The following is a 17,314-nucleotide window of genomic DNA, read 5'->3' on the forward strand; positions in this document are numbered from 1 at the left end:
AGTTTTCTGAGAAATCTTCATATTGATTTCCAAAGTGGCTGTATAAGTTTGCACTCCCACCAGCAGTGGAGGAGTGTTCCTCTGACTCCATATCCTCTCCAGCATTGTCTGTCACTTGTGTTTTTGATCTTAGCCATTCTGACAGGTATAAGATGGAATCTTAAGAGTCATTTTGATTTGTATTTCCCTAATGGCTAAGGATGTTGAATATTTCTAGTGTTTCTCAGCCATCTGAGATTCTTCTGTCGAGAATTCTGTTTAGATCTGCACCCCATTTTTTATTTGGATTATTTGTTTTTTTATGTCTAGTTTCTTGAGTTCTTTATGTATTTTGGAAATCAGCCCTCTGTTCTTATCACACAGGTCTTTCACTTGCTTTGTTAGAGTCACCACAAGATATTTTATATTATTTAAGGCTATTGTAAAAGGTGTTGTTTCTCTTATTTCTTTCTCAGTTTGTTCTATCACGCCACAAGGATACTTCCTTAGCTATGCTCATAGCAGCTTTATATGTAAAAACCAGAATCTGGAAACAACCTAGATGTCCCTCAACCGAGAAATTGATCAAGAAAGTGTGGTACATTTACACAACGTAATTTTACTCAGCTGTTAAAAGCAATGCCATTGTGAAATTTTCAGGCAAATGGATGGAACTAGAAAAAAATCACCCTGCGTGAGGTAATCCTGACCCAGAAAGACAAACATGGTATGCACTCACTCATAAGGGTGTATTGTCAGCAAAATAAAGGATAACTATCCTAAAATCCACTAGATAACGAGGGTTCATAGGGGGAACATCCAGATCTCCTTGGAAATGAGAAGAAATAGAAGAGATTTCATAAGTGGACTGCAGATGGGTGGGCATGGGAACATGAACAACCATCAGGTTTGGGGGTAGAGGGAGAGAGTACTGAAGGAGACTCCTGAAAGGGGAGCATTTCAGGGTCAGGTAAAAGCTTGATACAAGGGCATCTCCCAGGAATCTGCAAGAATGACCCCGAATAAGACCCCTAGCTGTAGGAGATACATAGCCTCAACTGGCTGTCTTCTGTGGCCAGGACAGACATCAAGTGGAAGGAATGGAAAACAAACCCAATCACACAACCTTCAACGTATAGTCTGTCATGCCTATGGGATGTGCTGGGGTAAGGTTGGTTTAGAGATTGAGGGAGTGGCCCACCAATGACTAGTCTGCCCTAAAACCCATGCCAGGAGAGTAAGCTCATTCCTGACAATGCCTGAAGCACCAGGACTAAAGTCTGGATTACCCAGAGACCTAGGATAGAACCAAACATGACTGCAGGAAAACTATAATGCCAATATAATAATGCCTAACAATATTCTGCTATACTCAGATCGGTGACTACCAAAATTGTCATCAGGGAGGCTTCATTCAACAACTGGTGGAAATAGATGCAGACCAACAGCCCAACATTAGACAGAGCTCGAGAATTCCTGCTGAAGAGAGGGAGGAAGGGTTTCAGGAACCAGAGGAGTCAAGGACATCACAAGAAAACCCACAGAATCAACTAACCTGGGCTCACAGGGGCTCACAGAGACTGAAAAAAACCAGGGAGCCTGCATGGGACTGATCTAGGTACACTGCCTAGGTGCTACAGTTGTGTAGCTTAGTTCTCTTGTGAGACTCCTAATAGTGGAAACAGGGGCTGTCTCTGACTCCTTTGTGGCTTTTTGGGACCCTATTCTTCATACTGGGTCATCTTACTCAGCTTTAATAAATGGGGTGGTGCCTTGTCTTATTGCAACTTGATACGCCATGTATTGTAGATACCAGGGGAGACCTGCCCTTTCCTAAACAGAAATGGAAGAGGAATGGATTGGGAGGGTGGGAACAGAAGGGTTGGGAGGTAGGAGGGAGGGGAAACTGTGGACCAGATGTAAACTAACTAACTAACTAACTAACTAACTAACTAACTAACTAATGTTTAACATTTTTAAAGACTCCTCACCCTCTGAAAATGATTTCAGATCTTGGTTTGGGTTACCTGTTTTCTGCTTTTATTGTCAATTTTTATTCTTCATTGTTCTTTATAAGTTTGCACCCTCCTGTTGAAAGTACCAAAGCATGAGGGGTCATGTCAGGCAATCAGTAGTGAATACCAAGAACTTACACTGCTGTGTCAAAGACACATAGTGTACCGTGTCTGTTGTTAAGGAACTTTACAGTTTAACTGAGGTGCTAAGTCACAAAACTCATACTCATCTGCAAGCCAAGGGCATGTGAGAGACAACAGCATTGGAGAAACCCTTTAGACATGACGTCAGACCTTGCCTCCAAGTGACCAAATGCTGTGGCATCTCAAGAAATAGTTGATCAGGATTTCCCTAAATAACTCCAAGGTCGGGGACTGTATAGCCCTTGGGAGAAGCACAAAGGTTAAGGTTAAGACTTGGGAGTCATTCAGGCAAAAATGTCCTCCAATAATTTGTACCCAGTGGTCTTTGTTGCATCTTTCTGGATTATAAAAAACAAGTGTATCCTTCTGCCTATAGACCTTTGGATGCTTTACATGAGGTAGGCTGGATTTTACTTTTTCAGGATAAAGGCCATCAGCTCCTTTATTTCTCCCCTATGCCCTGATCTTGAACCTTCTGTGCTCTTCAAGATCTGCAGTTGACACAAGTCCCACCTGCCATGAGCATTTCCTCTCTGAAAATATAGGCCCGGAGCTGTGGTTTCTACCAAAATTACAGAAATCTAAAAGCACATGATGCCAGACTTTCTCAGGCCACATGTGCCTCCTTTTACTGTTCCTATCACAACAATGACAAAACAAATGTGTTTCTATTCCTTCTTTCGATGACTTTGGAAGTGTCAGTTTGCCTAGGATAAAGTCTTTTTGAATTCTCCACCCTACAGAAGATGAAGCAACCACTCTGACCTTTGAGAATGATGTGGGATTTGAACTACTGTTTTATAAGGGTGTAGATGGGTGGAGGAAAGTAAAAAGATGTTCCAGAATTGTGAGTTTCCACATTCTGTACTCACCATGTTCCAAAAGTTTGCCAAGTATTAATCTAGGTGCTCAAAAACATATTGATGCATCTCCAGCCTTAAGGTCATCTGGGTTCTACAGACCCTGAGCCAACTTTTTATAGGGAGATAAGCACAGAGTATCATCATAGCAAATGGCCAGGGAACTTATCTCTTCAAATCTTTTTACAGTAGGTGATATCTTAGCAGGGTATTAAAAAGTGAGTGACTTCTGTAGGCAGACAGGATGGGTACAATGTCTCCAAGCGGAAAATACACCATGACACTGTTTGACTCACAGATATTGTAAATGGGGGATGCAGAAATACAGTCTTGTACCTGAGATTCATGTCCTTGGCATCCCCAAGAGACCTGTGGTAGAAATGGTGCTTCCTGTTGCTCAGGAAACCTTAGGAGTATCTAGACTGAAGATTCTAGGACAAGGTGGAGGTTGCCTCTTCTATCTTGACCACTTCTTTGCTGGTCCTTCTGCTAACCTGCCAACTGTAAACCTGGCCTGACAAGTGAACCACAGCTAAACACCCGGGGCTCAGATATGGACCCCTTCTTTTGCTTTCACTCTTGGTCCCCAATGTTTTAGGTAGGAGTGTTAGAGACAGAGACTGGTGTGTAGGCAGGAAGTGCAGAAATGGTCAGAGATGAATCAAACCTTATGGCAACAGGCTGACAGCTAACAACTGAAGTATGATCAGCTTTCAAATAGGCTATTTGGGTTAATAAAGGGCTGGTGTTCATGTTGAGAAGGAAAATGAAAATACTGGAGAAAATTTTGAGCATACTAAAGTACATGCATGTGTTTCTCTTTTATTGAGTATTACTGCAGGTTATCAACTCACTCCAGAATCTAGAAATAGCATTGGTTAGCTCACAGGGTTTCTATGAGACAGGAATCTGGAGGAGCTTGGTTGGGCAGCCCTGCTTTAGTTTCTTACGAGACTGTAATCAAGCCAACAGCTGGGTCACAATGGCTGCTGGGCAAGCCCTGCTTCTGAGCTCATGTGTGTAGCTGTTGTCCATGGGAGACTAGTTTTTTTGCCACGTGATCTCTCTATAGGGCAGCTTATAGCACAGAATAAGGCTTCTGCCAGGGTACAGAAAAAGACCAGGTACCCCAAAGAAGCCCCTAAGGTGTCTTTTATAATCCACCCTCTGCAATAGGCGCTATCACCTCTGCTGTATTCCAGAGTCCAGAGATAACTGATAGAGCGTTAGAGGGAATGAACACGAGGAAACAGGGGTCACCAGCAGCTCTATCCATTCCCTCCAGCTGCTAGAGCCAATTACCACACACTTAGTAACTTAAAACAGTGCAAATGTATCCCCTGACAATGCAGGGGACCGGAAGTCTGAAATCAAGGCGTCAGCAAGACGGCAGTCCGTCTGAGGCTCTGGGAAGGAAACCCTCCTCCCCTCTTCCTTGCTTCTGGGGGTCCACACTGCCTGGGCCCTCTTTGGCTGGTGGCAGCACCGCTTCAACCTTTGCCTTTGTGTCACATGGGCCTGTCCCCTGTGGCTCTTCTGTGCCAAGTCCTCACGCTTGAAGGATCCCAGTCAAGTGAGATTTGGTCCAGCACTTTAACTGCAAAGACCCTGACAGGGTGAGATCATCGTAGATTTGGGGAGGACATAAATTTGAGGAGGGAACTTTCCAACCAGCACAGTGGCCTCCTCAGAAGCTGGTCATCACTCAGAATCCCAGGGGTTGCTATCACCCCAGGTCAAAGCACAGGGTAGCTTCCCTCCCCCTCCCCTCCTCTCCCCTCCCCTCCTCTCCTCTCCCCTTCCCTCCTCTCCTCTCCCCTCCCCCCTTCCTTCTTTTCTTTTCCATCACAAACTCTTCACATTCTTCCTAGCTTTTCTGGGATTTGCCTCTTGCTCTCTGCTCCTGACACTCAGAGCAGCTGAGCTCAGCTGGATTTCACTTCAGGGTAGCTGGGGTGGGGTAGGCAGACGGTGGGGGAGGGGGAGGAAAATCAGAAGTTCTATCTGCTCCGCTTCCCTCCATATTGATTCCTTTTCATATTATTATGCCAATAATACACCTCCATAATGGAAAAGTTAATAAACACAAATAAAAAGTCACCTATACTGCCCCCATCTGGAGACTGCTACAATTGATGTAAACACTTCCAGACCCCCCCTTTAAAATATGCAATACAGAAAAGTACATTTTAATAAAGATGAAAATACAAGATATGTTGCTTTGTAGCAAGCTCTTCCAAGCTAATGTTCATGAGCATCTTTCTGTATGAGTAGAGACCAGAATCAGGGATTTTTATTGTACCTCTGGGTTCAAACCAGGACAGTGTATCCGTCCATCTTCTGTCTTCTATACTAACATGAACCCCTCAGCCCAGGGCTAGAGAATGAAGGCAGGGATGAAAGAGGCAGCAGATGTCAGCAGCAGGATTGAGGGGAGGGGCCCAGCCAGCCAAAGACCTTGGTGACCTCTCCTTCTCCTGCCCTCTAGGGGGAACTCTGATTAGGTCTCTCTATGCTTAACAATCCCTACCACTCTCTCACACGGCAATCTTTTGTTTTGTTTTGTTTGTCCTGTGTGGTTTGTACTAGTCCCACACCAGAGGTAGTACCGTCCAGTGTGGAAGGAGTCTACACACTGAGCTCCGGATACCCGAAGAATTTACTGGGAACCTGGAGAAGGGAGAAGAGAACCGCTGTGTGCCTGCTAAGTAAGAAGCGGGAGTCTTGAGGGGAGGGAGAGGAGTAAGTCACCCTCCATCACTACCTGACCCCCACCACACTGCCTGATCTGCCTCTGCCTTGGGAATGTAGGGGACCACGCAGCCCTAGTCACACTGCTGAAAGTAGAAGTCCATGATGGGAGTGTCCCAGGCGGCATTCTCAGGGATTTGGGTGAGCCTGACCGGCTGGTCTGCTTCAGGCACAGTGCATAGGAACCAGCCTGGGTAGGCAGCTGACTCGAAGCTGGAGGTGAGGCCCATATCCCGCCGGTAGAAGGTGAAGCTCTTGGATTCCTTGGTCCCGAGGTAGAGCTCCATAATGTTCACTGGCTGTAGAAAGGGCATGATGGATGAGACCCAGGAGTGGGCGAGAGAGAGGGCAAAGCTGGACCAGGGAACGGAACTCAGAGAGGAGCAGAGGTTATTCAACAGTGCCTTCGCCAGCATCCCAAGGCTACCTAGGCTGTGGCGGCAGAGTATGCTTGCCGTTCCTGTGTTAGGCCCAGGAAACGAAGAAGATGCAGTAAGACTCACCTCAAGTTTCAGAACTGGCTCCTTCTCTGTCCCACAGGACAGGCACTGGCTTCCTCCCTGAACACCCAGGATGACGGGGGACAGACTGGCATCCAGTGTCCGATTTGGGACAACGCTGATCTCCTCGCCTAGAGGAAAAAGGCAAGATGCAGGAATTTGCTTGTCCTTCTGTCCACTCTCCCTCAGAAGGGCCTTTAAGGGATTAGAACCAGTGTGAGGCATCTTGCCTTCCAACACGTGGGTAAGGCTAACCTCCTGTCACTTGGTCCAGATTGTAAACCAAAGCACAGGAATACCAGGTACAACCTCCTACTCCATCCCTCTTGCTCAGGGCCAAACTTTGAGAGATTCCCTAAATTCCAAGAGATCATCCTTTCCATCACTCCCTGGACTCCCATGCCTCTTTTCTGGACCTTGTCTTATCCTGCTAGCGTTGTGTCCTGCCTTTAGCCCCCATGGGATTTTTGCAGAAGAGAATTTCTCTTTTCTCTGTACATCACCCATCATACCATGTACACATGCACACACACACACACACACACACATACACACACACTGCATCAACAATGCATATATACATAGATATAATCACATATGTATGCATCCCATACATATTACACATACTCAAAACATGTATATATCCTTAGGCATATATACAGACAATACTTATGTGCAAATGGTATGCACATACATACTTAAGCAATAAGCATATATATATATATGAGCTTATGTGTGCACATAAAGCTATACCCTTTATATGTTCACATTTGCACACATGTACACACAATGCAACAAAGGTGTCTGTATGGATCCAGTACCCCATAAGGGTGTCCAAATAAACATGTATGCACCAATGTGGAGAGGCCTGTCAAAGCATGAGGGCACAACGAGTAAGCAAGAGGCCAGAGGGGCTCCTACTATCCAGATCTCAGCATTGAGGATAACCAAGGATCCCTAGAAAGCAAGATAGAAGAGCAGAGCCTGGGAATGAAGTTCTGTTAGCCTTTTGCACAGTACTGTCTCCCGAAGACACAGAATACCCAAAATAGTCTGTGATGGAAACCTAAGTCATTTGTCCTGGAAAATATCTGACATCTCCACAGACGCTTGAAGCCTGTTTTATGGTGCCCTATCTGACATGGTTCTTGGGTCTGCAGGCCTGCCACTGGTTTACAGAGTCATTTAAAGGCTTCTAAACACATACCCCCAGAGAATCCAGAGGCTGGGACTCAGATACCAACCTTTAATGACCTTCCCGGCATGCAGCCCTCCAGCCATCAGCTGGTTATTGTGCAGATAAAGTACCTTCAAGGCTGAATCCTTCATTCTGTAATACCAGGAAGGGACAAGACTCTGTAAGGGTAGGGATGAGCACCCCACCTTGCCCTGGCTCCAGAAGGTCTCCCAATACTCAGGTATCTTGTCTTCTTCTATTTCCACTGAGCCAGACACAGCCAACAACTTTCAGCTCTGCAAGATGACCCCTCTGCTATCCATCTGTGTCTGAGGTCTGCTCTCTCTCCCTGTAGCAAACCTTGTATATCTCAGAAAATCCCCCTCTCTGTTCAGTTGAAAGAGTCTATGAATTGGAGCCCTGTGTTCTTCAATGCCAGGAGACCACTTCTCCAACCTTCTCCGATGTCCTTGACACATAGGCTTCTTTTATTAAAAACTTTATTGATGAGCCTCAAATTGTTTGTAAATTTCTAGCCCTGTGGCATCCCTGTGAGCAGAAGAGGGTTGTACCTGAGTTAACTCTGCATTGGGAAGATTTGGAGAAGAGCTGCAACAAACAAAACTCTTGCCCTGAGTATGACTCTGTTTATTGCTAAACCATGACATTGGGTTAAATAACACCCAGAACACTTTCTAATTAAAATCTGCTGCTTTGCTTTTTGTTTTGTTTTGTTGCTTAAGATAGGATCTCACTGTATAGCCCTGACTGGTCTGGAACTCATTATGTAGACCAGGCTGGCCTTGAACTCATAGCTTTGCGTGACTCTATCTCTACTCTTACTGAATATTTCAAAGCACACCTGTTTCCACGGAGCCATGGAGTCCAAGTTCTATTTTACTTTTCAAAGTTACTTTTCACCTGATTTTTTGACACTCTGTAAGGTGAAATATGCATTAAGTAGACCTTAAGTAGACTTAAGTAGGCCTTTGCTGATGTCATATGGGGAAAACTTTACAGTGTAAAAACTGTTTTGATGTCTGGCCAAACCTTTTTTTTTGGCATGTGTATTTGTATGTGGTGTGCACATGCCCACAAGTTTGAGCATGTACACAGGGGGAGGCACAACTCCACCTTGGGTGTCTTTCTTAATCTTGTACCACTTTATTATTGAGGCAGGGTCTCTTGCTGAACCTGGAGCTTGTCAATTTGGCTAGTCTAGCCAGCTTGCCCCAGGGATCTCCTGTCTCTCCATCCCAGGTGCTGGGACTAGGGACTGCTTTCAGATAGCCACCAGGCTTTTATGCAGATTCTGGGGATATGAACTCTGGAAGTCACATTTTCCCAACATGAACTTTATCCACTGAGCCATCTCCCAAGCCCCAAATGTGAGGAGGAAACAGCATTCTACACCCTCACTCAGAGAACATGATTGCATGAACTATCTCATGGGACTGAGCTTCGGAGAACACACTTTGAGAAATCCTCCAACCCTTTGGTAGCATACAGATTGGCTCTGGGATGGCTACAGATACCCAAACCCATAGGTGCGAAGACTGTTATACAAAATGACTGTAGTATTTGTGTCTAACCCATGTCCATCCTCCTGAACTCCTTAATCATCTCTGCATTACTGTAATACCTAACAACATGTAAAAAGTACGTACACAGTTATGCTGTTATTTAAGGGAGTAGCAACTAAGAAGTCTGTATATGTTTACCATGCTTGCAAATTTTTTCCTATCATTTTCAGTTCAGTTTGTTGAATCTGTGATTGGAGAAACCACAGATACAGTGGGCTGACAAGTTATAAAACGAGTCCAATGAGAATAAGGACCATTCTCATCTGCCTCTGTAAAGTCTGTAGTAGAGTACCTACCAGGGAGTGAGAGATGGACAAGCCTTTGTGCTACTCCCACCCCCAGAGAGGATCACCAAGGAATTAGTCCGGTGGTGGGTCTGATGGCAGTTCTTCTAAAGGGGACACAATAGTGGAGTTCTGTAAGGGACACTGAACTCTCCTTCTCACCAACAACAGCTGGCTGCAGCTCTAGACTGTCTAGTTAATAGTCCCATCCCCCATCCCATACACTTGGAATCAGGGCCCTGTGAGAATCCTGCTCAGTCCTTCCCCAGGCTGAAGAAGGCCAGAGGAGCCTTCTTCCCAGCTACCTGTGAGAGCCCAGCTGGGAGAAGGTCCCTTCTTTTCTTCCCGGAACTCACTTTTCGGAGACCACCACCAAATCAGATAACCAAATACTCACCGGAAGCACAGTGCCCCACTCAGAACCATCATGAACACAACAGTATGCAGACCCTATTGTGAAAGAAACAGTAGGAAATTTTAGGCAAAGACCGGGCTGGGAAGTCAGAGGCCTGAATAGAGAGCAGGCTCCAGAGCCTGTCAGCTGTGAGCAGCCTGTACACAGCAGGACATTCCAGATGCAGAAGCCAGGAAAGAGCCCACACAGGACCCCTCAGATCTTGCCTTCCTCCAGGCAGGAGCCTGTGGTTGTCTGTCTGCCCCTCCAAGATGCCCTGGTCCTTTAAGTACATGAAGTGCACTAATGATCTAGGGAGGAGTCCTGAAACTCAGTAGGGAGGAGCAGGGTTTCCCAGAATGACTTCACATCATCCCAAACTCCCAAGGCACCTGCTGCTGCACCTTCTCTCAATGAAGGAAGCTTCTGAGACAGTCTTCTTCCCACAATTCTGAAGGACTTCCCCTGGACTTGACAGCTCTCCAGGAACAGCAGCTTCAGGTAGTAGATCCAGGAAGCCAGAGCAACCTTCTCTCCCTCTCTCCCTCCCTTTCTCCAGTCCCTCCTTCCTGCCCTTGCCAGACCTATGGAGCTGTTGGAGGCGGAGATCTGCTTAGGAATGTTTAGGCAACAGTTGTAGAAAAACCAGAAAGTCCAGACAAGCAAAAAAGAAAAAAATATGCATGCTTACTTGTCTTTGGATACATTACCAAAAAACAAATGTCAACACCTTTTCCTTTGTGCGCATTTAATCACAGGCAGCTTTCTATATGACGATGCCATAGAAACTATACATTTTTCAACCTCCATTTTCATGTAGGAACATATTAGGATATCTTTCTACACCAAATATGATAATGACATTATAAATCTGAATAGCTACATAGTATTTTATGTATAGTTGTAGAAGCATCATTCATGTACTCATCTACTTACCATTGGTCCTTCTATAATTGGGTTTGCTTGCTTGCTTGATTTTGCTATTGAACACTATATTATGATAAATCTCTATGATTCTATACTGTGTCTTAAATACTTGGTTAGTAAAATAATGGCATTTATAAAATAATTTATATGCTTGTGACAGAATTAGAGCTATGGATCAAAAATGTTAGAAGTTTTGAATACTGCTAATAACTGTTGATTGTCGTGACAAATCTCTCAGAAAAGTAAATTTTATGTAGAAGCTGTCTAATGCAAAATTGGCAGATGAACTACTAGTTGATCAAGTTGAACTACACTATAATATCTAAAACCAAAACAGAATTCTAGGAAGAAACAGCCTATAGGCTAATCAGAGTTTTAAGTAAGATTTGTTCTTATCTGTCAGAGAAGACAATATTGTTTCATCTAAAAAAAACCAGAACATCTGTTGCAAGATAGTGCCCCCTAGACATGACAGGGATACCGCACCCAAGAGATCTCTATGATGTAGTTGCCTAAACAAGGCCTGCATAATGACTACACAAGTTGACATGTAATTGTGGATGAGGACATTCTCAATGCCCTCTTCCTAGATGGAGAACTATAGGCAGTCATGCCTGCTGAGAGATGGAAAATTTAGTTTTTCTATGGATGAACTCCCTAAAAGGTTATTTGGTCCCAAATGGTCACCCTAAATGCATGTACATACAAGCAACACTAAACAGACTAAGTATCTTGTGTATGTGTGTGTGTGTGTGTAAAACAATAATAATTATAGAAGAAACAGTTTTGAGTTTTAAAGAAACTAGAAGGTATATTTGAGCAGTTACAGGGAGGAGCAGGAGTAGACATGATGTAAACACAATACCCATGTATGAAATTCTCAGAAATGTGAAGTTAAAAATTAAAAAAAGAATACCATCTACCCAGGTCACCTTCCCTGACTCCTTGCTGCAGTGAATTGTGCCCAAGTGTCCAGTGAACAGTGTCATGAGGCCCTGAGACAGAATAATGCCTATCTATGTGTGACCTGTAGCGATGTGGCAGACTTGCAGGATGCACAAGCAGGGATGTCTCTGCCAGGGTTGCTGCTGTAAAAGTGCTGATGTAAGGATCCACACTAGGATGAATGGATGGAAGGAGGCACAACCATTGTTAACCAAGTCTCCACATGTCAAAAGAAATGATGCCAGTATGGGGTTTGGGCACAACATGAAACAAACTTCACTAACCATTAGCTCTCTCAGAACACATCCCTTGCTTTGAGTTGTTGATTGCTATGGATTAGGTTTCAATGTTTGCCTATGGCTCAGTATCTCCATTGAGACAGGCTGGTGTGCATCTCTACACTACTCACAACATCCAAGCTGTAGAACCAGCCTAGTATTCATCAGTGAATGAATGGGTGAAGAAAATGTGGTTTACACATGCTATGGAGTCTTGTTCTGCCATAAACTATAATAAAATTGTGTTACTTCAGGAAAAATGGAGCTGGGGTTCATCATGTTAAATGGAACAAGCTAATCTCATGAAGACAAGCTATGCATGATCTTGCTCATTTGTGAAATCTAGCTAGAAGAAAAGAACAAGAGAGGTTATTAGAGATTTGGAAGTGGAAAAGAGGGGAGAAGGGATCATAAAGAGTTATAGAAAGAATGATTATGACGAAAGTATATTATATGTGTGTATGGAAATGCCATGAGGAAACCCATTACTTTACATAAGTAATGAATACACATGAAGAGTGACTCATGTTGAAATTTAGTCCTCATTGTAGATATCAAGAAATGGGAATAGTTGGGACCTTTGAGAAGTTATTAAGTCCTGAGGGCAGGGAATGAGTTAATCTAGTTAAGGGTTACAGGTTCATTGGATTATCCAGGGTGTGGACCTGTATACAAGCCAGCTTGGCCCTCTCTTCTTTGTGCATGCCTCCTTCACTGGGCAGTGCCCTCACCCACCTTCTTAGGTTCCTGAAGATTCTTCACCAGCAAGGGGGCCTTCGCCAGATGCGAGTGCAGAGTTTGACCTTCTAGGCCTTATAGTTGAATTAAATAATCCTATTTTCCATATAAATCAAGGCAACAAAAAAGTGGATTGGGTAGATTCAAAGCATGTCCATAAATTCACGGAAATTTCAGAGGGAGCTTGTCACGGGGGAGGGGTAACGTAAGAAAGAGACCATGAGAAAAGTAGAACAATGTACATGCATGAAAATGCCATATGGAAAGCTATTATGTTGTATGCCAACTAAAATTAACAAAGAAAACAATCTTACATGAGATCATGTTTCATTCGCCTTCTCTTGAGAGTAGGCTAACCCTGGTGACTTGTTTCCAGTAAATATGTTCTGTGGCAGGAAATGACAGAGTGCCACTTCTGAAACCAGGGCATAAGAGGCACCCCAGCTTCCTCCTGGCTTGTTTCTGGATTATTCACCTGGGGGAAGTCAGTTACCACATGACAAATACACTCAAGTGACCTCACAAAGAGGCCCACACTCTGGAGACTTGATGTCCTGAGTGAAGGTGTATTGTTGACATAAGCATAGCCATGTCAAGTACCCAAAGCCTCCAACTCATGGGAATGGCAAGGCCTTGCCCTGGCCTGAGTATGGATGTTGGTGAATCTGGAATCAGACCTAGCTGATACCCGGTCAGTAACCCCATGAGAGCATGGTGAAGGAACCATTTGATCCCAGAATCACATGTTTCTTGCTTCAGTTTTGGGGCTCATTTGTTAAATATAATTGATAACTAGTACACCTTGTCTTGATGACTGGAAGTTTGTGCTACTGCTGTTTTTTCATTCTCCACAGTGGCCAGTGGGTTTCTTCCCCTCTCAGCAAACATTTCAATTATTTATGGCCATCATATGTCCTAGATTGTGTCAGATTTGGAAAAGGGGCAGTGTCTCCTAGGTGACTCATCACCACCTAGATGATGGCAGTACCTTTGGATGGATAGACATATAGCAGTAACATAGTGTATTCACTTCCTGAGCGTGTGAGCACAGTCCAGGGTCCCCTGGAGTTAGGCTAATGGTTTGCCTGTCATTTTTCACCCCATATTCTCATGCTTGTGTGAATCTGTTCTATGAAGGTAGAATCAGACACAGAAAAGTTCATTCCATTTCCTGACATGTAACAAAGCAAAAACTGAACCCAAGGCTGTTGACACCAAGTGGTGTCTGACTAATCCTTTTGCTACCACAGTCAACCCTTACTGTTCTTCTGGTCCTCACAATAATTATAAGACCCTACAAAGTAAGGCTCCCATAAACCACTAGCCCCTCCTTTCCTCACCAAGGAGAGTAAGAGCCACCAACACAGAACAAGCCAGGGATGCTCCACCCAGGACCTTTTCACTCACCTATCTCCCTGCCCAGATAGCTCTGCACCAATGCCTTAGCACACTCCCTCCCTTGCCTCTTCTAGGCCTCAGATTCAATGCCACCTTCTCCATATGTCGCTATTGCATGCATTTGTTTTGTGCTCCTACACTCTTACCATTCTTCATTTTTCGCCCTGGTACTCACCATCATTTAGCACATCGTATAATCAATCAGATGCAATGGCGAGTATCAGATTTCTCTGCCTAATACTGTTGGATGCTAAACTCACATCCGGGAGGTTTACTGTCAATTTCGTGAATGGATGAAGCCTAAGCCCTTTGGATGGTCCTAATATGGACTGTGTTTCTATAAACAGATACTGTAACAGGATGAATTGTATAGTTTCTTACATTAAAAAGGCCAAGGAGTTGTCTATTATTTTATCATTGTTATTTCACTTCCCAGAGAGATTTGGAGATGATAGGGATTCATTTTTCTTGATGCGGTAGTTAAGAAGATGAGTTGGGGGACTGAAGAGATGTCTTGATGGCTAAGGGTACTTGCTGTTCTTGCAGAGTGTTAAGAGAAGCTTTCCTTGAGAGGAGCCTTCCCGTCAGCCTGGTTCCAGAGCCGCTTCAATCCCAAATAAACACACAAGAGGCTATATTCATTATGAAGTTGTTGGCCTTGCTTGTCTCTTACTGGCTAGCTCTGCTTTAAGTAATTACCCCATAATTGTTAATCTAAGTATGTCTCTTACCGGAGAATAGTTCCGGGGTCCTACCTCATGGCGTTACATCTCGACTCTCTTGTGTTTCTCCTCCCCAGAATCCTCCTGGATTCCTAGCCCCACCTATCTAGGTTCCTATTGGCCAGACAGTCTTTATTGACAAATGCACAGGACTTCCCCAACATCTCCTCTTTTCTGTTTAAACAAAAAGAAAGGTCTTAACTTTAACAGTCAAATTGTATATAACAGAACAGTTATCAAGTAAGAACATAGTTACAATATTTTAGCAAGATTTAAAGAAAATATCATCCATCTCATCCTTGTGAGTCCAAAGTTCTATATGTAGTTTATCTCTTATCATAACTAAGGAAAACTATAACTATAACTATCTGTCTTCAACTCCATCAAAGACCACAGAAGGATAATATATAAACACTAGGATTGACAGAGACATCTTACTGCCTGGACAGTCACCTGAAGTTCCTCTGTAACGTTGGGGCATCCATCTTCAGCCCATAGGCCACAATGTGTCTGGAACACTTCTCAGCAAAGCAGGAAATTTCAAACTGTCCATCTGCATTGGCAGTCTGTCAGTCCTTTTTTCTTTGTCCTGCAGAAAGTCTCGTAGACTCTTCATCAAGCAGGAACCCTGTAAGACTGAGTTCAGTAGTCACTTTCCTGTGGGTCCTGCATGTCCAGATTATACAACAGCAGTCAAACAATCTAGGCAAGAGCAGTTTCTTGCCCAAATGGCTAATCTTGCCATGTTGAAAGCAAACTTTATAACGAGTTTCTTCGATGCCCATCTTCCTCTCAGACGTAATTGGTGCTGCCAGGAGCAGACATTTCTCATTGTCAAGACAAACCCTAAACCATTTTAAATGCCATGTTCTGAAGGTCTTTGAGAGGTTTGAAGATTGCCTATCTCAAATATATTTCTGTATATCTAGAAACCTAACTTATGTAACTAGAAATTCTATTATAAGTAACTATCTATAGTCTGTATTCAATTATGCATTACATTTTAAAAGATCAGTATAAGCACAATACTTAATCAAGAGGAGAAATATAAGCATCACAAAATTGACCTTGATTTTGTCTCAATAAATGAAAAACAATACCTATATCATAATTCCCCTTTTTACCATTAAAAAAATATTGGCTGTGATCATTAGCCAATTATAAACAATCCCATTTAAATGAAAACAAAGTTTTATAAACAAGATGGGAATTGGGACGTCGCTCATTCCAAACTGCTTCCTGCTGGAAGGGGGCGCTGTTTATACCATGGGGATCATGACAAAACTCAGAAACCTGTATAAGTCCGTATTTTCGGGGTCTGTAAAGCTCCATCATCTTAGCTGTCTCAATTGTTGGAACCCCTGGTCCACTGCTTCCGGGGGTCTTGGTTGGTCAAACCACAGAAGCCTGGAAGGAATTCTCAGCTTTTCATTTTCTGTAGAAACATAAATGAAAACTCCTTTTCCGAGTAACATATCCTTATGCTTAAATTTTGAAGTCAAGGTATTTTCAAAAGATATAAGTTGTATTAATTTAGCAGCATTTATAAGCAAGTGTACTTTAGTAGCAGTTCCTTCCTGAGCAAGCAAAAAACTGAAAAACATAATAGCGTACAGTATCCAGACTCTCTGTGTATTTTCCATCTTTACGTGGCTTATTTATTTATTATTACTTTATTTATTTTACTTTTATTTATTTTTCTCTGAGACAGGGTTTCTCTTTGGAAACCTGCCTGCCTCTGCCTCTGGAGCAATCCTACCGGCATGCACCACCACAACGCCGGCTTTTGTATTTATTTACCACTTTGCCATTTCATTTTCTCTCTCAATCTCACGTATATTTTTAAACACACTGTAAACCTTTAGAGGTTTTTCTTCATTTAAGTCTGACTTTACTGTAAATCTTTATGTTTTTCTGGCCACGTGTCTTATCTGTAAAACCGCGACTGTTTTAAACTGCCGTTTCAAGATGGCGGGCGTAAGCGTGATTCCAGCTTACCGCCTCAGTCCATGCTGACATCCAGCAAAAGCTGCCACTTCCAGCTGTACGTACACACCTTTTAATTGTTAGCAGAGTCTCTTAAAACAACCTTACTGGTTTTTTTTTCTTTTTATGCCGAGTCAGGAAGACTCCAGTAAGCAAGCCACGTGAATCTTGGCTTGTCGATAGCAAAACAGAGCACACCTGAGAAAAATGCTGCTACCAATAATCTGTGCTTCTCTCTGTTCTTCTGTTTCTAAAATTCCTTTAAAGCTTTTGTTATTTTGCATGGAAATTCGATCCCACTCCTGATCACCATTTTGTTAAGGGAAGCTTTTTCTTTGCTAGCCACTTTGGTTTATCACCCGCCAGCCGCCTGGGCTCTGCCACATTCTAGTCCCCAAATAATCACACAGGACGCTGTATTAATTATGAAGCTGTTGGCCTTGCTTGTCTCTTACTGGCTAGCTCTGCTTTAAGTAATTACCCCATAATTGTTAATCTAAGTATGTCTCTTACCGGAGAATAGTTCCGGGGTCCTACCTCATGGCGTTACATCTCGACTCTCTTGTGTTTCTCCTCCCCAGAATCCTCCTGGATTCCTAGCCCCACCTATCTAGGTTCCTATTGGCCAGACAG

The 17,314-nt window shown here is 43.5% G+C and overlaps 1 protein-coding gene across 3 annotated transcripts; it reads right to left on the minus strand.

Moving 5' to 3' along the window:
* Window positions 1–5,157: 5,157 nt before the first annotated feature.
* Window positions 5,158–13,044, minus strand: Il36rn (interleukin 36 receptor antagonist). 3 transcript variants are annotated; one of them, XM_040745293.1, is made up of 5 exons: window positions 12,890–13,044; window positions 9,691–9,743; window positions 7,494–7,579; window positions 6,253–6,380; window positions 5,158–6,048 (listed from the first exon to the last, which is right to left on the minus strand). In XM_040745293.1, the coding sequence occupies exons 2-5, from the start codon at window positions 9,720–9,722 to the stop codon at window positions 5,824–5,826; spliced, it is 471 nt and encodes a 156-aa protein (XP_040601227.1). In that variant the 5' UTR covers window positions 9,723–9,743; window positions 12,890–13,044; the 3' UTR covers window positions 5,158–5,823. The 3 variants fall into 3 exon arrangements, with proteins under 3 accessions (XP_040601227.1, XP_012978725.1, XP_005083804.1); XM_013123271.3 differs by lacking the exon at window positions 12,890–13,044 and adding an exon at window positions 10,092–10,204; XM_005083747.4 differs by lacking the exon at window positions 12,890–13,044 and adding an exon at window positions 10,080–10,204.
* Window positions 13,045–17,314: the final 4,270 nt, after the last annotated feature.

This window comes from Mesocricetus auratus, unplaced genomic scaffold, assembly GCF_017639785.1.
Source record: "Mesocricetus auratus isolate SY011 unplaced genomic scaffold, BCM_Maur_2.0 Super-Scaffold_100004, whole genome shotgun sequence".
Classification (NCBI taxonomy): Eukaryota; Metazoa; Chordata; class Mammalia; order Rodentia; family Cricetidae; genus Mesocricetus; species Mesocricetus auratus.

Coding starts and splice junctions, on each gene's coding strand:
- Il36rn (XM_040745293.1), bottom strand. CDS start 9,722: ATGATGGTTCTGAGTGGGGCACTGTGCTTCCG. Junction 7,580..9,690: donor AGTGGGGCACTGTGCTTCCG/GTGAGTATTTGG, acceptor CTGGTATTACAG/AATGAAGGATTCAGCCTTGA. Junction 6,049..6,252: donor AGCCAGTTCTGAAACTTGAG/GTGAGTCTTACT, acceptor CCCTTTCTACAG/CCAGTGAACATTATGGAGCT.